This window comes from Vicugna pacos, chromosome 5, assembly GCF_048564905.1.
Source record: "Vicugna pacos chromosome 5, VicPac4, whole genome shotgun sequence".
NCBI classification, from domain to species: Eukaryota; Metazoa; Chordata; class Mammalia; order Artiodactyla; family Camelidae; genus Vicugna; species Vicugna pacos.
The window spans coordinates 57,919,865-57,943,811 of NC_132991.1; the positions used below are offsets into that span (position 1 = coordinate 57,919,865).

Here is a 23,947-nt window from a genome sequence, read left to right on the forward strand (position 1 = left end):
TGAGTCAAATCTGCACCCCCCAAGACCAGCCCATGTGGGACACAGATCACGTGTCCAGCAAATGCCTGCTGATTACAGAACGTGGCTCGACCCTCTCTGGACTATCACCAGGACTAACTTTAACTCTCTGCCATTAGCTAGGTCCAACTTCTAGCAATACTAACGCCTTGTCATACAGTCCACCAAGTGCCTCTGCAAAAGCTGTCTTGACTTGACTCAGCCAGAAAAGCTGTGAGGTGGGTAGGGCTGGCTTTACAATATCATCTCCAATTTACAGAATAGACAATAGAACTCAAAAGAGCTTCATATGACTTCTTCAAGGTCAAACAATGAGTCCTGGGCCTCATGTTTACTACACTTTTCTCCAAGCCACCACAAGCTAAACATAAGAGCTGGGAGATAAAACTAAAAATTGTGAGTTATTATGAAACTGTACACCTTCAGAGAGAAAAAAAAAATTCATTATCCAAAACAGGTTCTGTAACAAAAACAGTATTAAAATAATTGAGGGACACAATCAGGAAGAAGAAATCAAGGGTTTGTTTTTTTTAATGTTTTTATATAGAAATATTTTAGAAAGATTTTACAACATAGTAAATCATTATGTCATACTACAGAAAGAAGAAAAAGATTAAACCTCAAGGATCAAGAAAGTGCTCGTAGCAATGTATTGCAGTCTCCACGAAAGTGCATGAATGATTAAGGCAAAGGACCCCGTTGGTACTGGCATGCTGCAAAATGTTTTGCAAAACAGTTTTTAAAAATATATACAAAAGGGGTTTTTTTCCTCCGTCGTTATCAAAGGCATTTAAAAGGGATACATTCATGAGCAGTCTTCCTCTACAACTAGGTAAAAATAACTCCTGGGTACAAAACAGTAAAAGGAAAAATGCTCTGCCAGAGCATGTTGTAAGTAAATCAAGTGATTTATAAAACAAAACCTTTTCCAAGTTTGGGTTTGCTTTCTGCCTTTAACTCCCTCACATTCCCAGACAGAGATCATTAAGGAGAGAGGTGTGAGTTAAATTTGGTTCTGGCCCTTCCGTGTGACTGTTAACCTCTAGTTTCTATGGCCAACCCACTGGCGTGTTATAAATCTACTTCACAGCTTTGCAGCTTACATGACAGCCATTTTATGAAGTGCTACATATACTTAATACAATATTTTGCCCTATCTGATAATAAAACTACAAAGGTGCTCTCTAAAGCTAAACCATAAGCCCTGTTAGAGAATTTCAGCTAAGTATTTCCTTTTTACATATGTATGTAAATCCCTTAAGATTGAGAGGATCAATGAAGAGAATACTGGTTATCAACCTTTAATCTTCACACTTGGAAGGGGATTTGTTTTTATAATACCACTGAGAATGAGATTTTTAAAAAGTAAATTAGTGAACAAGAGTGAGTTTTAGGGGAAACTGACATGTTTGGATCTAGTACAGATAACAAGTATCTGCCAAAGAGTAACTTACTTCACATGACTAACCACTCACTTATGTAAATTTTATCTACTCGTGAGAAATAGAGAAAAATCAGTGTCACCATTTTAGTCTCCGTATTTAAACCGAGTTTTTCTTTTCCTATTTTTTTTCCATCTTTGAATATAAGGGAAAATAACTAGCTCATTTCTGCTGGCTTAAGATATTCTAAACAGCTTTTAGCCTTCAAGGTATAGCTGTGGTAAAACCAAAGAGAGACACCCAGCCATTTATTGGGATTCTAAAGTACAAAATAAACACACAGGCCCCTCATAATCTAGTAACAGTGAGAGCAACAGTTAAACTGTCTTACACAACAGATGTGTTAGTTTGATTTTCATCGGTAACTTCTTTTTCATCAGGACCACAGACAAAAAGCTGGGTGCCCAGAGTTTTCTGGGCAAATCGGAAATACATGATGTGGCCCATTGCCACAAAGGAGACTGAAATCAATACGAGCAAGCCAAAAGCTTCAGGATTTGGAGCCAGGATGACCATGATGAAATGCAGAAGATCAAGAAGATAGTTCATGGAGTTCTGTACACCGTTTATAATGCCTCTTTCAGATTCAACTACATTTTCTTGCAGCAACTGTGTCACAGTTAAATCAAAGGACCAAAGACCTGTAATAAAAGATATTTTTAGAGACTTAATTTTAATTTATAGCTGTACACTTTGGATTTATAGATTAAAAATTTGTTGACGTGTGCAAACTACATATTTAGCCCTATTACCTTAAAGTTACCACGTGTATATTTATCACAGCCTAGCCTTAGAGAATTCTTTTTCATTAATGAATACTAGGTTATTAGTGGCTTCAAGAAATTATTTTTACAGCCACAAGACAAAAATAAATCTAAACCACAAACCTCTTAATTCTATTTTTCAGTGATTATGCATACTATGAAAGCAAAATTCTGAAATCAGAGACAATGACTCTTATTGTAAGTACTAGTATTTTTAAAGCTTAAAATGAACAGACCTAACACATTGTTACGGTTAAAGTGTAAGGAAATTTTAAACCATTAGTACATTTAATACTTCTAAAGCACCTACAATAAAGTTGACTTGCTTAAATATTAATGTCTTTGATCAATTAATGAACTGCTTTGTATCACAAGATAAACACGGTTTCATTTCAAAAATGAATCCAGGCGGAGATAATTCATCAGTACTCTATTAATGATTACTTAAATTTTGCTTTGTCAGATGTCTTTATGTTTCCTTCTAGAGCTATAAAACCCATTTGTTTGGCAAAGGATACAATAAATACACATCATGTAGAGAATACTCTTGAAGGATTTTTTCCCTAACTGCTATGTCTTTTCTTTTCTTTACAATTTAAACCCAACACACTTTTTTTACCTTGTCCCACAGAAATACTCTCTCAATTACAGTCCTTTTGGTAGAGTTATAGAAATATAAAGGCTCTGAATTACTAAAAGCATAACTATTATAGATAACATCTTTTTAAAAATTAACTAAATTAAAAGACTAAGATATCCACTTAGTAAAAATTTTCAAGCCCGAACCATGTTTTAAGAAACTATATGCACATATACACACACAAATATAGTTTTTTTAAACTATAAAATAAAAATTTCATAATAAATGATTCTAATACATAAGAATAAATAGTGTATTTTGCTTATATTAACATTCAGCAAATATTTCAGACCACTTAATGCTTTATTCTCTGAACCTGCATTGCAGACACTTTATTAACATACAAAACTGATTTCTTACCGATTCTAGCAGCAATGACGCCTGCGAACAGCAGACTGACAGAGGTTACGGGCACAGATTTAGGACTCATCTCTGGGATAATACTAGCAGGATCAGACTCATTTGACTTGTGTATTTCAGCTGTAGAGATGATTGCAGGTAATTCTGTAGGTGTAATTGAAAGTGGCTCTGTTTGAATGAACCTAGAACGGATATCTTCAAAAGGAGAAACAGACAGGTCCAAGGGGCTTCCGGGCATGAACACGGAGATTACACACAAGATCAAACAGGAAAGCTGTGCAAATCCTGAGATTAGGCCAGTCCGAACCAGGCCACATTTTCGACGCAGCCACGTAAAAGCCACAGTTCCCATAATTCCAGTTATGGCTGATGCTCCCATCAAAATACTGAGGACGGACCCGCTCAGCCCCTGAGTGTAGGCGTACCCTGTAGTGATGCAATCAAAGCCCAGGACAGTCATATAGAGGAAAGCAAGACCCATGCCCGCCAGAAACACTGGCTGATTGTAATAGGAGACCCATCCATCTCGGAAGGTGCGGAAGGGCTCAGCCATTTGGGAGGCACAGCTTGGCTCTTGCTCAGGTTCAAGCTCGTGGATTTCAGGCTCTTTCTCACCCATTAGATGAGTTCCCTCCAGGGGTTTTGGCTCAGTTTCTGTTAATAAAAGATATCATTAAAAAAAAAAAAAAGACATCCTTATTTGAGGGAGAGGACATGGGGAGAAAAGCCAATTATCTTACTCAGTGTTTTCTCTTCTCCCCTTTCCCTCCCTCATGGATACCCCAGCTACTACCATATAATATGTATTTTCTTTTATTAATCTAAAAATTCCAGCCAAGGAACAATCTCCAAGCAGCATTTATGTTAAATAAACAAGAAACTATTGATGCCTCCTTCTCCTCCCTGCCCCTCACCCTGAAATTATATTTCCAGCAAAGTAAATAGCAAGACAACTCATCAGATGAAATATAATAATTGTCTGGCAAAACACAGCCTCTTATTTTCTGGGGTCCTGTTAAGATTCCATTTGCCTAGAAGCCCAATTTCCTCCTCCCTTCTTGAGAAATGCCCACCTTCATGTCCTCACTCCCTCCCATTGTCCTACAAATGGCATGTAACCCTCTTCTTTGGAGACTCCTAGGAATTCTCTAATTCTCTTTTTCCCCACTGTTCCTCCCACTCCTATGGCTCAGCTTTGCCAGGTCATCCATCAATTAATCACCCCTCTGTGCTTACTGCTCACCTTAAGGAAAAGGGCCAGGGGTCCCATTACAACCCCTTGCAGTTCAGCCCAGATTTGTTCCTTAGACCCTCAAAAGCATGGTTGTTGACTCATTTACCAAGTTGACATATTTAACCTCATGCAGGCCTTCATGGTAATAAAACCTGATATAAATTCCGTATTATTTTGGTCTTGACCAACATTTAAGGTCTAAGAAGCAGAATAAGAGGATTGATCATTTTGTTGAGTTTACCTTTGTATGAATTCAGCTGTTTCAACTCAGTTTCCTCTACTTTAAGAGCAGCTTTCACAGCTAGAGCAGGGGTTTTCTGGTAAACCTTCCAGAGCAGAAAGTACTCCACACACATGGACACCAAATTCCATCCGGAAATGAAACCACAGCCAATGACAGCAGAGCCATACGTCATAATCTGGCCGACAGCCATGGGGGCCAAAATGTTGGTTAACTGGTCAATCCTTCGTATGGTAGCATTCATATCTACAGAGAGGTGAAAGGGGTAGACAAGTGTGCAAACCCATCAAAGAGAGACTGCCCACTTACATAACACAAACTCACAAACCGAGACCATGGATCCCTAAACTATAACTTTCTAAAAGCACTCTGCAAGCAAATCACTTTATTAGACAATCATTCGTTGTTTGGATCAAGCCATAAATTTGCCTCGAAAATCGTGAATCCCTTGGGATCGAACAAATTAGTCTAATATCACCTTATAAAAAATGAATACAGTAGTAACTCTACACTCATTTACTTCAACAAACATTTATGAAATACCTATTAGGAGCTAGGTGCCATTCTGGCACTATGACAAAAAATAAAGAATAGCCTTCCCTGCCTTCATGGAGCTTACATTCCCATGGGAAAACAGACACAGTAAATCAACAAGCACATAGATACATACAGCATATCAGGTGTTCATTAAATGTTATAGGTAAGTAAAGCAGAAAAGGGGCACAGAGAACACTCAGGGGAAGGGGGAAACTTCAGTTTTATGTGGCAAAATCAGAGAGGAACTCACTGAAAACAGAGAGCATCACAGCAAAGACATGAAGCTGTAGGAGGAAAAGAGTGAGTCACGTGGCTATCAGGGAAAAGATAATTCCAGACCAAGGGAAATGCAGAAGTCCTGAGGCAGAAGGAGCATGCCCAGAGGAACAGTGAGGGGGCCGGCAGGACTGGAGCAGAGTGAGGAAGGCTGGGAAGAGATGAGGTCAGAGAGGGAGGGCACACTGGCTCAATCATGTACGGTCTTAGTCTACTACTGAGACTTCAGTTTTTACACTGAGTGACTTAGGAAGCCTTTGGAAGCTAATGCACAGAGAGGTGGCACCATGTGACCTACTTTTAAAGGTTCATTTTGGCTGCTGTGATGAGAAAGGGCAGGGTGAGTGTGTGTGGTGGCCGTGGACAACAGCAGAGGCAAGGAGACAGGTAGGAGATGATGTGGCGTGGAGCAGGATAGTAACAATGGAAATGGAGAAAAAGATACTGGATACACTTTCTAGTAGAATCAGGAAGACTCGCAAACAGATTAGATATGGTGCTATGTGAGGGAGAGAGAGGAATTAGAGATGACTCTAAAGTTTTTATCCTGAGCAACTATTGGAAGGTAGAGTTCCCACTAAAGAAACAGACTTCAGAAGAATTAGGTTTGGGACAAAAGAATCAGCATTTGGTTCTAGAGATACTGATTTTGATAAGCCTATTGACATGTAAGAGGCTCTGCCAAGCACACAGGTAAACATACAGGTCTGGAGGTTAGGGAAGAACTAGGTGCCAGATTTGGGAGTCACCAGCTGCTTGATTTTTGAAGCAGTGACACTGGAGCAGATCACCAGGGGAGTGTAGACTGAGAAGAGACAAGGCCTGAGGACTAGGTCCTGAGCATGCCAATGTTCAGAGGCCAGGAACTAGACGAGGAGAGAAACCAGGAGAGTGTGGTGTCCTAGAAACCAAGAGGTAATAACAGGATTTCAGAGAAGGGAGTAATCAACTGGCAGGTGCTCCTGATAAGTCAAGAAAGACGAGCACTGAGGAGACATGGAACGTCACATGGAAGGTACTGGAAATCCCCAAAATAAAACAGTTCTGGTGGAGCAGTGAGGGCAAATGTCTGACTGAAGCTGCTTTAAGAGATGGGTGCCAACTCGAGGGGACACCATTTATATTATATTTTAAGTGAGTGGCACCTCCTGGACTCACAATGTGACTGCTGCCCTTGGCATTATGGAAAGCAAGGCCCTGGCCAAGGAAAGGAGTTGGAAAGAGTGAGCACAGGTACTTCTTTCTGAGACAAGCAAGGCCATGAGTAGTGAAAAGGCAGTGGAATTAATGACCTGTAGGTGCCAGCCAGGATGGAGGGTTGCTGGGGCTGGGGCACCAGGAGCGAGCTAGGAAGATAGGAGGTGTAGTTCAAGACACGGATGCCTAAGATTGAGATGATGGAAAGGGGGTGGTTAGCGGTGATAACCAGGTGTAGGGTATGGCCAGGGGAACACAGAGCTGAGTTGGAATGGAGGACAAGATGAAAAAGGAGAGGAAGTCAAGAAAACAACCTACTTTCTTGTTCTCTGTCTCACAGAGGATACTGAAAATTAATAGGGCAAGTCCTTATCAATTATGTGGGGCGCCTCAGAGGAAAAGCGATACGTGGCTAGTAAGCACATTAACAGAAAATTGACTTTATTCTTCTAGTTCTTCCTGGTCCTCAACTGCCTTCCAATTAGTCCTATGCATGTATAATGCCTGCATGAGATAAGAGAACTTTGACTTATCTCACCTTTCACTTGGGAGGCAAAGGCAGTTTTCACTGATCTCATACACAACCATTTTTGCAGAGGCCTCATTCATTTCCATCTGCTGCCCACTAGTAAGTTCCCAACTCATATGCTAACAAGGAAGCGTAGAAATGATCCAAATAACTCAATAATTTGGATCCAGAAATCAAGTACTAGTGAAAATACACACTGAATCTGAAAGCCGCAGAACAACAACAAAATTCAGTTAAAATCATTTGCTACTCTTTCACCACCTCCTCTGTCGAGTGCTCGTTAAGCCTCCTAACGCCACCAGTTTCTATAATGTTTAGGGTAATGTAGTGTCAGAAAACAGCTTTTATTTTTCTGAAGTAGAATGAATTAAATAATAATTTTTAAAAAAGACTTTTACTGGTAAGAGGCTAAAGAATCAGTCCTCTGATTGTGCAAACATATTCTTTTTGCAAATGTATATTTATTCTTATGCAAACATGCAAACACGTGCCCATTTAATTCCAATTTAACTGTTTTCAGCTACAGCTGTGGCACAGAACATGACATTAAATTATTGCCTGCTATTATAAAGGGTATATTACATCTCATAGAATAATACTGAAAAACAGATTTGCTGAGCAAATAGCAGCTAGCAGGTTTGTTGATCTCAAATAGGAAATCAATTTTCAGTCAGTAGAGTTCAAACAAGAAATATATCTGCCATACTTGATCAAGCTAACAGGCAGATGTTTCTCTAGAACGATGGACAAGAAAAACCTCAGAAGCTATTAACAGTGATTAACAAAGGAAATGAACTAAAAAACAACAGATAGAATAAAAAGTCTGGCAAAGAAGTGAGTTTCAAACAGGTTTGACAGGCTCAGGGTCATGGCTCAAGAGAATGTTTTAATAAAACACTAAATCAAGTACCTAGACAAATTAGTTAAAGATTAATTAACAGTACTTATGTGGAAAGAGAATGTCTTTTCAGAAGCTGGCTAAACTAGACGGTAACAGCCATATTATGACCCAATGCCACTGAAATTGTAAAATTTTTCAACCTTCCAGGGAAAACTGTTCTTTACCTTCTATGATACAACTTGCAACTTTAATTTATTTCTTTGTATGTAGGAGGGGAATTAGGTTTCTTTCTTTCTTTATTTCTTAATGGAGGTACTGGGGATTGAACCCAGGATGTCGTGCATGCTAAGCAGGCACTCCACCACTGAGCTGTACCCTCCCCCTCAACCTACAATTTTAAAACCTGCTCTGAAATCAAGAAACATTGGGATGAGGAAATAGGAGCATGGGCACACCCTTTCCCATCACACACATTTCACACACACACACACACACACACACACACACACACGGACGGATGCAACTGGCCCTGCCCGGTCTCCCACTTGGTTTCCAACAGTCTTTGCCAGCAACCTCAAAAATCTGCCTGCATAAACATAAATTACAAATTACTCCTGACAGTAGTAGGTGCATCTGTGTAGAGACACAAAATCAGAGGTACCTAAGAAGGCAGCTGGAGTCCCCTCCTCCTGTACTTTTCCCCCTTTCTCTTCTTTTTCCTTTACCCTCCTCCTTTTTTCTGTTCTGTAACTCTGCCTCAGCAGGAATGGTACCAAAAATCTGTGGTTATACCCTTGCTGACTGTCAGGACTGGAGCAGTTTCTGTTTCCTGTTTTTAACTCATTTTTAAACAAACAGGGAGGTCAAAACCTGAGGGAAAACAGTAAGCATGGAGGTTCTCCTCCGCCGGGCTGCTAACCCATACCACCGGCTGAGCACCGCTCTCTGAGCTAATTCCCGGTGGACAAGAGCTCAACAGGCAGCTTACTTCCTTTCTTAAACTTGAGAAACTCCAGAAGGTTAGAAAACAGTCTAGTGAGCTGGATTCTTCCACTCTGCAGTCATTTCTCATATAAAGACAGGCAGCTGAGGAATGGCTGGTCATGTTTTTGTTGTTTTTCTGGAATATCACTTTGTAGTCAGAAAGAGCCCCCCAAAGTTATGTGGAATCTTTATTTTTCTTTCTTATTTATTTAGATATTTAGCACCAATTGAAGATTCTGGGTAGCTTTCTCTTTACTTAGATTTTTTTTTTCAATTACAGACTATACACACTTCACAGAGTCAACATGAGTTAAGAAATTCAGGTATGAGAAAGAAAGTAATTTAAAAAGCCACCTTTTTTCCCCAAATGTATTTCAACAGATATATATGTGTGATCTGTTTTCAAAATATATCCTTTTGTACCCTCTGAATTTTAAAACGTGAACACATATCACATCATCAAAACAGTACACTAAAAAAAGAGCAAGTAAATAACAGGAAAAAAAAATTTTAAAAGGACAGAGCTTTATCTTATAATTCAATGTGCCAGAAAGAGATATGGAATTATTTCCTATTAATAAATGATCACAGGAAGAGAAATCAATGAGAATCACTACTTTCGCTCCAGAGAGAATTTCCTGCAGTACAGACTCACATGTGCTAAATTCGTCTTCTACATTTATCAACCTCTAAAATCACTGTGGTATTCCTATCTCAAGCAGTGTTATTACTGCTATCACAAAGTTATGACTTAAGCAAATCCTTCTTTTACCCACTTTAGACTTCCACAGATTTTGTTCCTTTTCTCTCAACCATTTATCTTTTTTTTAACCACATGTCCAGTCAAACAAAGTTGCTTACTGACCCCAATACCTAATCTTGTCTCTGTGTCGGGGGATATGTCATTGAAGTCCTTGGGAATGGTTTTCGTGTCTGTCAGGATGGTTGGGCAATGTGTCTGTGATACCCATCATCTCGCGGACCAGCAGAGTTGATTCAGCTGAACTGATCGGCAGACAGGTGGACCCTTCATCCTTTACCCTGTGTAATTTCAATCCAATTTGTGTCTGGGTGCTGTATGGGGGGGGGGCAGGTAGGGAATATCGAGGGAGGGAGGTTATTCTGAGCCCAAGTAATATTGATGTAATAGGACATGTTGCTTTGTAAGCATTCTTCAGCCTTTGTTTACCCTCTTGTGTATGTTTCCAAAGGACAACTAAGATGTAAGCTTCTTAAAAACCTATGTTCTGCCCTCTATTTCTTTAGTAGTCATAACACCAATTATATTGCATCATACATAATGCAATAAAAGTCATCAATTATGACTTTAAAGTTGAAGGAATTAACTTCTAGAGTCTCTCCTAGAATTTAATTATTTCCATTTGATTTGGATAAAAATAATATCCATAGTATGACCAGTAAATAATGGTAGTAACAGTATGACTGATAAAATCCCATGTCAGATTTTCACCATTCTAAGTATTAAGTAAACAATTTGAAATAGTTAACAGAACTAAAAGAAAGAACTCAAAAGAAATGTTCTATTTGCCAGGTTTGCATAGAATAAAAAAGGTCCACTCACTATTCTATACCACCTTCATAAAAGTGAGATAGATCTTTGAATTGAGATTAATAATGTGGTAAGAAGACAACTACGCTTTCAAATTATCATTCCTAAAAAGCACCCAGAAAAAAGGCTTAAGCCTCATTTATTACCACTGATTTAAAGTGATTCCTAGTATAACCCATTTAGTTGAAAGAGAAAACCAAATTACCTGCTAATTTGCTTCTGTCTCCTCCTGCAACAACAACAATCCAATCCCTTTGGATTGTGATTGCAGTAGCAGTACTGGCCAAATTTGCAATATTTGCAATAGTGATGATCAAGATATAGCAGGATGTCTAAGGGATTACAGGGAAAAACTGATTAAGATGTCAGTTTTACCACACTGTACATACTCCACTGCACAATATAGTTTAAAATGGTCTTTGGTGGCATAAAAATAAAATTTTCATTTTAATTTCATTTCATAAAATCTTAAGATATCATTTTACTTTTAGACATGAGACACTAAATACCAGGGGTCAAATAAAAGGGCACAATATCTTTCTAATCTGTATCATCTATGGTACACATAGTACAAAAATTTTAATAGTCATATGCACATTTACGTGACATAGTTATAAAGTGTTAACATAGGGGTGGTTTTTAATCTCAACCACAAGTATCTTCTTTGGAAAGAAGGGAACTGAGGGGGAAGTAAAAAGACCCATATTTAAATCAGAGTTCTGAACTTTCCAGTTGCACGGCGACAGGCAATCAGCTAACATCACTATGTCTTAGTTTTTTTCATCAGCAAAATAAAGGGAATAGACTAGAAGATTTCTTGTCCTACCTGGCTTTGAAACTCAACAATATCAATCCAAATATACATAGGAAGATTCAATAGTGACATCAAATCCATTGTTTTCTGCTACACTCATCTCTGTCCACTTTTCCATCAAACTATCATGAAGTCAGAGTGTGAGAAGTTATCTCAAACAGAAATACCTATTGTTGGAGGAACACGATCATGACTGATGAATATATAGATGGATAACATTTCTTACATGGTGTGAACAAATTGCAGGTTAATACGAATGAGCTGAAAACTAACAACTGAATTATTTAATAAACTCTTAAAACTTCCATAAAAAAACAAATAGGAAAAAAACAATTAGGACAAAATTCAAACAATACTTGATGAATGCCTGTTAGGGGCAAAAAAAACCCCAAACCCAAACAAAATAAGAATGGTAGGGGATATCAAAGTAGACACAGAGATGAATATTAATAGGTCCTATTTGCAAAAAGACACTCCGAAGCCTCAAAGGTTTTCATCTTTTACCACTACCAGATGTTCAATTTTTCTGCCATTAAGAATTTTGTTCAGAACTTACAAGAACCCATCCATGGTACATGGTCAGAAGCTCCTCTTTATGTAAGAAAACCATCATCAGGATGATTCCACACAGGATGACCGAAACATTCTGGATCACCAGTGAAGTCTGGGCCACTAAACAGAGGGAGAAACAAGGTGTTCAGACACCAAAACATCGCAATGGAGCTGTTCTTATCCACACATCAATGTTCTACTATATTAATGCATGTGTAAATTACTACAAGAAATAAAAACATTTCTGAAGTAAATCCTGCCTCAGTTATGTCCAGCAGGACCTAGCACATCACCCCAGACCAGAGGAACCTGCAGTCAGAATAATGAAACAGCCACCATTTTTCCTGTTAGTTGAAGCCGTTCTTAGTGACCACATTTTCATTTAGTTTATTCTCTTGAAAGTTTACTGTCATTACATGGACAAGACCCACCTTTTAGCCCTTTGCTGCTTAAGCTAAAGTAAGAACATGTAGGAGGTTACGGAGGAGGCGAAGGAAGAGGTCACGGAATCCTTAACCTCCTACTTGGCAGGCTGAATTTGAGAAGATAAGATGGTGTGGATAAATAGAAGAAACATGTAAAAAGTTGCCAAGAATAAAGCGGCAGTGTGTTCCTTTTGGTATACTAATGCTATTCGCCTTTGCTATGAAATTCTAAACTATACCTTACCTCAAAGGAAATGCCAGCTTCTTAGAGTGAGGCTCCCGTGAAGATAAAGTGCTGGCATGAGGACAGGTTACTACACCAGGGAAGGACACCTTGTAGGCTTCTCTCTGCCACTCACTAGGGTGGACAGTCTAGGGCAGGATACTTAATCTCTTATGTCTGTGTCTATAATGTGAGGATGATAATACATCCCTGCCTCCCTTACTTTATGGAGTCATTATGATGCTCAAATAAAATACTTATGAAAGCCCTTTGAAAAATATGGAGGGTTCTATATGTAAGGTATAATTACCACTCTTGTCTTCTGGCTTGGAACATTAGAACAAAGCCTCAAGACAAAACAAATTGCCTTCTGAAATTAGTTTGAAATAATATTCCAACATATGAGTCATTCATACATTGCACAAGGATTAATATCAACTGAATGAGGTTCTTAGCTTTCAGAACTCCACAGACCAGAGGAAGGACAGACATGCGGACAGATAATTGTAAGAGCAAAAGTGCCACTGCAGAGGTATTAACACAGCCTCATTGGAGTGCAGGAAAAAAAAGTGGTTAACTCAGCCTAGAGACATCAAAGAAGATTTTCATGGAGGCTGACACATGAGTTGGTCGTGTGGGGTAAGTGCAAGATTGCTATCCTGCCATGCTCTTCTTCACCCAACTCAATGTTCTTTCCTAGCCCACAATTTCAGTGCTCAACAATCATCAGGTTAAAGGTCTGTATGTATAACATTTCCACGTTCCTACATAAAATAATGTAAATAATTAGGAATTTTTTTCTAGGACACAAAACTTTTTTTCTACATGTGTTTTGGTCTATCCATTCTCAAAGCAGAAGAATGTCCATCTTGGCGATTTTACTTAATAGCATCAAGTCCCAGAACTTGACAGTCCAGTTGCTCTCTATCCAGAGGCAATCATCCTGCAATGAATACCTCAGTCTTTCCCCAATGTCTTAGATAAACATGGCCAGTTCTCGACATGATCAACTGAGCAACTTGGAGAAATTTTGCTCTGAATTATTATCCAAAGTGCCCTTATATTCTGAATAACTGAACTGTTCATTTACTTTCTCTCTTTCCTACCTAGTACTGAATGATTTCAGTATTAATGCTCTAGAATAACTATCAATAAATTATCATTTCTTCTTCTTCCCTCAAAAATTTATAATTCAGCTCTCTGTGATCCACACTCATATAGTCCTTCTTGAATCCATAGTTGTCAAACCCCCTACAAACTCCTTTATATGAAACACAGTAACCCCAAGGACAGATGTTAAAGCTGTCCCAGGAACATCTCATTAAATGGACTCCAGTGGAAGTCACAGTTAAAAAGGATGCCAGAGTTAAGTGAACGTTTAATGTTTAACATGATTCCCAGGGAAGTGCTATGGTGTTAATCATTAACATTTGGAATTTATGAACAGCCAAAGATACCAAAAGAAAAATCTATAAACTCAATATATTGGCATCCCAACTTCGTGCAGGAGCCCCACCCAGGCCCCTCCATGCAGAGGTGCTACCACCGAGCACCCCATCACTCAGCTGTGGTGTGCAGACCGCAATGGAATGGTCACAGTGGTTTCCCTCCAGCTCGGGCACCGGTTCCACAAACACAGAGGCTTAGTTATAACACTACTCACCTTTAAGTCTGGCATTCTTATCCACCCAGTCGCCAATGATGGCTCCCAGGATCAGAACAGACCCTGCCACCACCAGCCCGTAGACTGCAGTCAAGAGGAGGCTGTTTCCATAGAGCTCTACCAGAAACACAGACACTGCAAAGTGCCACATCCGATCCCCCTTGAATAAGAAGAGAAGGGAAAAGGTTTTGATGAAACATCTTTAGTTTCTGGTCAATTACACTCAAGAAGTTGCGTCCTGACCAAAAGGGCACTTTCTGGCTACATCGTAAGATTTTCAAAGTCAGTAATTCCTCTATGGATTGAATATGGTCAGGTATTAAAACTGTTTGTCCTGGCATAATGGAAGAATATCCTTGCCAATTACTAAGTAAACTTGAGAAAAGCATAATGCTAATGAAACAAACATACTCCTTATCATTCATGAAAAAAATATAACTTCCAAGCCCAAGAAGGCTTCTTTTTTTTTTGAGATAAAATCTGTTTCCTTTTGTGTCAAGTTTCTACTTGGGCCTGGAATTTACCTATCCTAATTTGAGAGGCATAAAGTAGTCTGCTCCCGAACTAGAATGAAACTACAGCATAGTTCACAAACATTACTGGACCTTGAATGTCCAGAAAAAGCCAGTTTCCCAATTTGTAAAATGGACTATATGATCTCTGAAGTTTCTTTTAACTCTAACATTCTTTAATCTATCACAAATAAATTTGAGTCAGAAAACAGCAGACCAATCAAAAAAATGAAGTTAATATGGGCATATTCTGGCATCATATAAAGATATCAGAAATAAATACATAAGCAAGAAGTTATTTTAACATTTTAACAGATGAGTTTTGAAAGGGGAAAAAAAAACTCAACTGTATAGGGAATTTTGGAATTCACCATTGCAAAATGTGGTATAACAGAAACTTTTAAATGAGTCAGGTAAATTCATGCGTAAGAAATCTATAATGGATCTTATTATGAGATTTTAGGCTCCATCCCTGACTTACGAGGTGAAAACCTAAAACAGGATAACAATGTTTTACTATTACCCATCCCTACAAGAAATCACTAAGGAAACTAAACTCCCAGGCTAGGCTCCTTACTGATCTGACCCTACGTGGAAATAGTACTACAGTTCTAGTTCTTCCCAAAGTCTCTTAACATCTTCCTGACAAGTTTAATGCATACAGAGCAAAGTATTATCCTGGTATGTCAAAAGATTTTTTAAATTTAATAAAGCCAAGACAGCAGCAGTCTTATGAATCCAAAGCAACTTGATGCACATACTAATCATTAGCAATAAATACACAATATAATCATTAGCAGAAATTAGTCAGTAGCAATCATTTACAATAAACAACATGCAGACCAGTATTTCTCAAACGAGGGAGACTTTACCCTCCAGGGATCATTTAGCAATGTCTTGGGCTATTTTGGGTTGTCACAACTGTAGGGGTGGGTTTACTACTGGCATCAACAATGCATAGGGACTGACCCCCACGACAAAGAATTATCCACCCCAAGACGTTGATAGCGCCAAGGCAGAGAATTTTGGTGTGAAGGAATGTGAACATAATTTAGGACCACAATTCAAAATTAACATAAGATTAAGGCCTTGTCCCCAAGGGGTAAAAATGACCAAGTAAACATTAAAACAAACACTGGAAGCCAGTGGAAGCACCATGTTTGAAAGACTGGTTGATTCTCACTTGATGATCTGGAATGTGAGCTCAAGAACACTCTAAACTCTCAGCCGTCAGCACAGCGCACAGCCCAGAGTAGACACACAACAAACAAGCGTGGAACCAACAAAGGAGAGAGTGCGCAGTGGATCCCAGTTATGAAAGAGTAAATACAGAGTAAGTGGCAAAAACCGAGGCTCATTTATCAACTATATTGTTCTGGTACGTTAGATTTGTTCCACAGATGATCAAGAAGTTTGAGGATGAATCAGTACCATAATCCATATTTCTGACACAGCTTTTAAAAGTTTGCTTCGATAACAGAATTTTTTTCACTTAAGTAGGAATTGCATTTTAAATGCCTTTGGACTAAATGATTAAAAATGCATGATACACATACAATTCGCCTGAAACCAATAAAAAGACAAGTTTATATAGTAAGATAAAAATGTCAATAAGAATAAATTAAGCTATTTTCTTGATCTTTAACAAGAGAAGAAAATTTAGATTTGATTAGAATAAAATGGGATGTGGAGAGAACAGGTATTTTATCCTAAGCTCCATTCTTCTGAAAAGACAAAAACACATAAATGCTTCAAATGACAGGTTGCCTCCATGAGTGAATTTCCTCTTCCTTAACAAAAAGAATATGAAATATTATTCTATTACTATCGTCTCTTTTTTTCGTTGTTTTTCTTCACTCCTATATTTTTTCCAAAAGAATGTGGTTTAGGTTCTTCTGTGGTAGGCCTCTGAAACAAGCACTCCTAAATGGAAGTTTTTTTTCTTGCTTATCCCTAGGTGGCATGCCACTTCCTTGACAGAGAGGAATAAAACTGCTCTACTTACCCTAATTTCCAAAGGGTTTAGGCTTTAAGAAAAAGAAGATTCTACACTTAAAAAGTCTAAGAATCTGGGAGATCTCTGCAAATGTTGACCAGGTGCAATCTCAAGGCCACCCATTCCTTCCTTATGTCCGTTTCCTGCCTTCCCACAAACTCTCATCATCCTTTGAAGATCTGTTTACATGTTCATCTGCCTTCGGTGGACTGAACGCTGAAGGCCAACTGAATGTCTGACTGTATGATCACAGTCATTAACGCACTGAACACTTTGTGTACCCGGTGCTACTGCAGGCACCAGAAATCCAGCAGTGTGCAAAATTCAAGATTCATGCTTTACACAGCTTGCACCCCAGTGAGTAGAGACCAAAATCAAATCTAGAACAGGTCAGGTGGTATAAATGCTATGAGGAAAAATAAAGTAGGGTGGGGCAGGAAGGTGGCATTTTCCATGAAATGAAAGTAGCTAAAGACTTCTATGAGCAGAGACTTAAGGAAGTCAGGGCTGGTGCCATGCAGACCTCGGGCATAGAAATGGAGACAGTCCACAGCATGATGACGTAAGATATACACACTGGCCACCCCTTTTCACTGCCTTACACTGTTAGTTACCTTTTTGTGATCAGATATATTTTTAAAGCCCATACTACATTATATTGTAAGTGACTTGATGGCAGGATCCACTTCTTACCATATTTTGTATTCCAATAGTATAGAGTAAAACCTATTGATCCACTGGCAGGTAGAAAAGAAGTCAGAAATAAAAACATCCAACCTCACACAAATCTAATCTGATGCAACCGTCTACCCTAACACCTGTATGCTCAGTGTATAGGAAATCATGATTTGGCAGAGTGGGCAGAGGAATGGACAAATAGATAAGTATACGTATGTATATACATATAATAAATAAGCACACATATTTTGTTGTAATAAAATCAGGCAAAGTGTCAAATAGGAGACAAATCTCAAAAGGCAGAGTTATCCAGAGTTAGATGGCATTCCTCTTTTGCACACCTTTGCAATATAAAGTGAAAATCCACTAAACCTCACATGGCTGTAATTTGCTGGGGGTTTTTGTTTGGTTTGGTTTGGTCTTGTTTTAATCCAAGCTTCCCACAAGAACTCCCTTTGTTTAATTTACTGTAAGAGTTGGTTAAGTGTCTATCACTTTTCTTGTTTTCTCATGATAAAAAAAAAAAATCCGCCTACAGCAGTCACAGTTCCACTCTTTTGGCAAACCTGACCTCCCAACCTAATAATGAAAGGTCACATAAGCCTTAAACTTAATCAGTATTTGGAAGTTAGGCACCTTTTTCCCCTAAGAGATGGGTCCAGACCACAAGATGAGAATTCCAGATACTACCTCCATCACTTATCTATTTTTTAATTCTTAATACCTACTGAATTAAATTGGAAGAACTACTGATTTAGATTAATTAAGGGTAGTTTCACTTGTTTTCTACTTAGAATTATCAGCTATTGGAAAATGAAACTCATGCCAATTCCATTTTGTTTACATGTATTTGCAGAGTCATTCCTGTCTAAGCCTCTAGGGAGATAGAAGCTGGCCTTTCTAAAAAGCCATCTTTGAATTGCTGTTTCTTAAAGAGCTGATAACCTAGCTTAATAATTTCCCAAGAGCATATGTACAGGTTTCCTCATACAATAGTTTCCTCATACAAATGTCTTAGGGACCATCCAATAGAAGTTGCCAATTTAAAAAGAATGTAACATTCACAAAACTTACTCTCAAAATTCTTTCTCCTTACTTATGGGTCTTTTAAATTAAATATCATGAATGAGGCACTAATAGAACATACTCAGATTTATTGCTTTTAAACAATAAGACCAATTGTTTAATTTAAAAGATTCTAATCATCATTAATTAAATACACAGCCAGCATCCTTTGAGGATTATTCTTTTGGGCTAGGGGTATTGATGAAGCAACTCAGGCCCACAGAAACTCTTAGTAGTCACTGGGACTCTTCTAAGACTACATAAGAGGTCAGAGGAAGAAATATGAATCAGTTGCTGATTTTCATTGGATGATGGTTTTTAAGAAAGACTGAGATGTCCCACACATCTCTACCTGCAGATAACATTTTTAAAGACCAGAATTTCCATCACTCAGATATTTGTTCTTGGGGTCAATTATATTTCAATTAATCTTAGAATGCTATTTTCAGCCTAAGTCAGTCACGCTACTATTCTACTGTATCTTCATAATGCAGTATGCTGGAACTTAACACTTTAACAAAAGAAGAAAACAGAGAAATATGTTAAAATGTGAAAGAATAGAAGATCCATGAGACATCTATCCCTTCTTAGTAGCAGATATTATCATTTACTAAGCTTTGTAATGCAAAATACAAACAATGCAAATATTCCTGTCCTTGCTAATCCTATCTTTGGAAAGTTGTCAGGCTGCATAAAGTATGATAACTCGATAATTAAATAACATTTACTAACACCTATGGGAAACTATCTTTGATGAAAATAACTTTTCTGTTCAAGCATGTGTGTTTGGTTGTTTTTTTTTTTCTGTGTGGGTTTTTTTTTTTCTGCATGACAAAGCTGTAAGATGGCTTAATACAACTGGCCCAAATGAAAGGAAACAAGAAATTGTGCAAGTATGTTGTAAGAATTACTGTAGATTCTCTCTTACCCAAGTAGATAGAGAATGACCAAGGTAGAGGAGGAATTTTGCAGAGGTCAGGTAGTTTGCTAAGGATCCTGCAAAAACACACAGTGGGAAAGATACAAAGCATATTTAGTCACTTGAGTAAGCCAAGATTGGAATGCTTATTCATTTGTTCTTATTAAACATAATTATTAAAACTACGCGTGGAGCAAACTATGTACATTTTATCAAGTCACTTGGAAATTGATGGGCTGATTAAAAATTCAGCATGACCTATTGGTCAGTACCTGCAGAACTTCCCATACAGTGAATAAAGCTCCTGTTTCAACATTCTTCAACTCCATTTTATTTTCAACAAGGCAAGCCAAAGTGTCTAGTCTACTCCATCCTTCCCTGAGCGCTGGGCTCCTTCCCCATATCTCGAAACTCCTTTCTTCCTCAACCCCCACCAAAATATGAGTCAAAAGAGCTACAAAGTACTCTGGTTAACAGCTGAGCCACATTACTCCAAAACCTGGGTGGAGCTGCTGGTCTCCACAGCCCAGCGTGGGTTTCTACCACATGTATTCGGGCAACTCACCGCAGCATCCTCCCTGACGGTTGTGCTCTCCTGCCCTGGTCATGACACCAGGCGCCTCCGCTTGCTCTTCTGCTGCCGCGGCTGCTGCTGCCTCTCTCGCTGAGGTGCTTGTTAACAGGAGTGCAAGGAACTGAAGAGACCACCGCGAAAACCACAACAGCTTTGTGCAAAAAGACCCCGACAACGACTATGGCAAAAAGAAAAAAGAAAAAAAAGGGAGGGAGGTGGGGGGGGACGGCCCGGGGTCTCTTTGGTCTTCTTTCCAAACTTAGCTAACACTGTAGCTGAAGTTGGAAAGGCAAGGCCTTATGGAAGCGGGTGGGAAGGCTCAACAGGCCGACCGAGCAGCGCTGGGTGCTCAGTGCCGCCAGTGCCGCCGCCGCCGCCGCCGCCGCCGCCGCGGGCCCGGCTCAAGCCCTGCACTTATACAGAGCTGGGGGCGGAGCTCCCGCCGCCGCCGCCGTCGCCGCCGCGCGGGCCGCCCCCGCCAGCCGGGCGTCCCAGCGGCGCGAGGCCAGGAGCCCAGCCGCCCTCCACGCCCTTCCCAGGAGGAGTCGCCCGCCCGCGGCGCAAGCGTCCAACGGGGCCGAAAACAACCTGCGGGCCTGCGGGGACCTTCTCTGGGCTCGCCGGGTTTTCCGCCCTCGGGGAGGCCGCTAGAGAGGCTCGGGGAGGCCCGGCGGCCGGGAGGCGCAGGACGGCGCGCCGAGCCGGCGGGGCGGCGGGGAGACGCGTGCGCCAAGCCCAGGGCAGCGGCTGGAGACCCGCGCTCCGCACCCGCTGCCTGGCCGACCCGGGGGTAGGCGGCCGCCGACGGTCGTCGTGCAAAGCCCCAGCCTGGGCTTGGGGGTGAGGGAACGCTTTTCTTGTTTCTGTTTGTTTTTTTTTTTTAACGAAAATCATTTTTAATATAGGTATCTAAATAAATAAAATCCGTGTCACAGAAGCCTCTTTCCTGACACCCCCCCCATTCCGGCCCCGCCTGCGGCAGAGAATGTCTTTTCTTCCCAGGACTGCATAGCGGGGCTTCCCTCAAAGAACCAGAATCAAAGGGCAGGAAGGGGCGCAGAGATCAGAGTCCAGACCTCTTCAGAGGAGTAAACGGAGTCTTGTAAAGGTTAAGTCCCGCAGCGACTTAGGGACCCAGCTCCAGCCCAGAACTCGGGTCTCCAAATCCTTCCTGGAGATGCAACCAGGAGGAGGCAGCCCAGGCATTTTCCTTTATTATCTTTCCTTCTCCCTCAGCGTCCTCTGGCCCCAGCCCGCACCTGCACGTCCCTTCCACACCTCTTCCAAAAGGCCCAGTATCTGACGGCAGTTACCAGGAATACCGGTTATCCCAGTTGTGTCCCAGTCCAGAAAAAGCCATTCGGTGGCCTCCTGAAGGAGCAGGTGAATGACTCTAAAGAACTCCAGACCTGAACCTTCCTTGTCATTTCCAATCTTCCTCCTCCCCTTATCCGGCTCTGCCCAAAACCCTGGAATCCCTATAGCCCCCTGGTTACCTTACCCTTCTCAGTCTCACCAGAACCCCCGGACTGGGTCCTACACATTGAAACTCCAACCAGATTCCACACCCTGAGCACAGGCCGGACTGACACCCTTCAGTGAAAGGAGACACACGAATATATGCCCTATATCTAGACTCCCAATCAGGAGCCCCAGAGGTCAACGGGCGGGGTGCAGCTGGATTCGGTTGGGATGTGGTCTGGAGGTCAGAGATAGGGGATTTACAGTTTACCTACTGCTGTTAATTGCCTTGATCCTTTCCAAGCCCTCCTTTTTCCCCTTTCTTTCACAACACTTTCAAGTCCTTTCTCTTCACTCCTAGAGAGGTTTCAGCTTGTCTTCTGAAGTTGGAGAGCACGGTTATGTGAGGCACCAGCAGAAGGAGGGAATTGGCGAATGAAACTCCTCCACATTATGGTGATCTCTCACCGGAGATGCATTTTGTTGATAGGTCTTCAAGCAAGGCACAGAAGATAATGATACACTGCACATTTGCCACAGCGTCTCTCAGCAACAAGGATCTCCAAGTGCTTTACATTATTTTGTATTTGTCATAAGAGGAGTGTGGGGCAGTCCCCAACTTCCAGGTGGCTTAAAGGAGATTCAGTTGGTTAAAAAAATAAAGTACTTCCGGTGGACACTGCCTGAGAAATGTTTATGCGAAACTGAAGTTGTGTATAGCTCAAAATGTGAAGGGGAGACTGTTTTCCATTACCATCAGGAGTCCCCTGAAGGTACAACTGAGAGTAAAGGTGCAAAAAGAACAGATGGGAGCCCACAGTGAAGCATTTGGAAAGAAAACAAGAAACCATAACACCAAGACCAGTAAAGTGTTTGAGATTTGGCAAAGGAATCCTAAATCCTTATTAATGGGAATAGCCAAGATATATTAGTTGGGGCTTATGAAATGGAAAGGAATTGAAAATGAAAATGGAATAAAAATCCTCAAAATATGCGCAAAATGCAAAATGACAGTAATCTCCTGGCCTTGACGTTCTAGATTACCAAGCAGCACTTAAATCACAAGACGTGACTGGCTGTTCTGCCTTCTGAAGTATCACTTGACTGGCTGAAGAAGTAAGATTTCTTTCAAAAGTCATATTTATTTTTTCCATAACTCAGATAATACAACTTTCCTGTCAATGTAATCATAACTAAGGAAATCATGCAAGTCTTAAATCAGTTTACAAAAAAAAAAGCTGCTCTAAAGACCATTTTCTAGTTCATTCTCAAAGTTTTAGAGTTGCAAATAGATTAACTTTAAAAAAATTCCAGCGAGAGTAAAATGCATGTTTTAATTTAATATTGGTAAGTATTTATGGTTGTGAAATAAAAGAGTTTTTACTATTTTATTTTTAAGTTGCTTTTTCACTTACCGGTCAGGCATCCTAAGTTTCCTCTGCTGTATCTGACGTGCTCACCAGAACAAATAAATGCAGAATAAACAATGGTCACCACTTCACTGCTCTAAAGAAAAGTAATAGGGTTATCATCAGCTATTCCAGGAAGAGCTCAGATCCAGGACAGAGCTTCTGTTGGGTGTGAAACTTTTTCAGCCTAACATAGGAGCTATAAAGCCACATTACCATTCAAACGTCTTTCTCAATGCTTACAGGCATATCTTAAGAACTGTATGACATTTCCATATCATGTAACTGACTGCACCCTTGAGCTATTTACATTCAGACACCTAATTTAAGTTACAGACATTTAATTAAAAAATAAGTACCCTCCCAAGTTTCCATTTTGTTTGAATATTTTAAATAGATTTGACCTTGCAAAGTTTCTTACGAACGCTGACTCTCATTTCTCTCTCATTTCTGTCTCTCTAGCTCGCTCGCTCGCTCTCTCTCTCTCTCTCTCTCACACACACACACACACACACACAGGTACACTCAGTAGTCTATAGCTTCTAATTGTAACATTAAATGCAGAATTCAGAAGATTTCAAAAGAGGTGTATTCCTAAGGCAAATCCTCAGAGACAGGAAGCACGTGAGTGGTTGTCAGGGGCCAGGGTTTGGGGGAGGGGAGAAAGGGAAGTGACTGCTTTATGGGAATGGGGTTTCCTTTTGGGGTGATGAAAATGTTCTAGAACTAGATAGTGGCGATGGTTATACATTGTGCATGTACTAAAAGTTATGAAGTGTATACTTTAGTTAAAATGGTGAATTTTATGTTATGTGAAGTTTACCTCAGTTTTTTTTTCTTTAAAGAAATACACTCCCATATGGAAAGTGTCATTTTTCAGTAATAGTGTTCATTGGGATAAATGTAAGCCAAATGTGGTCTTAGGAGATTTTAAAAAGAAAGAGAATTTGGAAAGACCAAAAGAGACACCTTGTCCATCACACTCACTGAAAACAAAAAAAATGGACCTGAGTTAACTGTTTA

General features: G+C 40.0%; 1 protein-coding gene across 3 annotated transcripts; it reads right to left on the reverse strand.

Moving 5' to 3' along the window:
- Positions 1-531: 531 nt before the first annotated feature.
- On the reverse strand, positions 532-23,042 carry SLC40A1 (solute carrier family 40 member 1). 3 transcript variants are annotated; one of them, XM_006209991.4, is made up of 9 exons: positions 22,931-23,042; positions 20,046-20,232; positions 19,490-19,557; positions 14,311-14,470; positions 12,004-12,119; positions 10,839-10,965; positions 4,700-4,945; positions 3,225-3,878; positions 532-2,101 (listed from the first exon to the last, which is right to left on the reverse strand). In XM_006209991.4, the coding sequence occupies exons 2-9, from the start codon at positions 20,086-20,088 to the stop codon at positions 1,788-1,790; spliced, it is 1,728 nt and encodes a 575-aa protein (XP_006210053.3). In that variant the 5' UTR covers positions 20,089-20,232; positions 22,931-23,042; the 3' UTR covers positions 532-1,787. The 3 variants fall into 3 exon arrangements, with proteins under 3 accessions (XP_006210053.3, XP_072817398.1, XP_072817399.1); XM_072961297.1 differs by lacking the exon at positions 22,931-23,042 and adding an exon at positions 21,556-21,673; XM_072961298.1 differs by lacking the exons at positions 14,311-14,470; positions 19,490-19,557; positions 20,046-20,232; positions 22,931-23,042 and adding an exon at positions 12,669-12,822.
- Between the last annotated feature and the right edge of the window lie 905 nt (positions 23,043-23,947).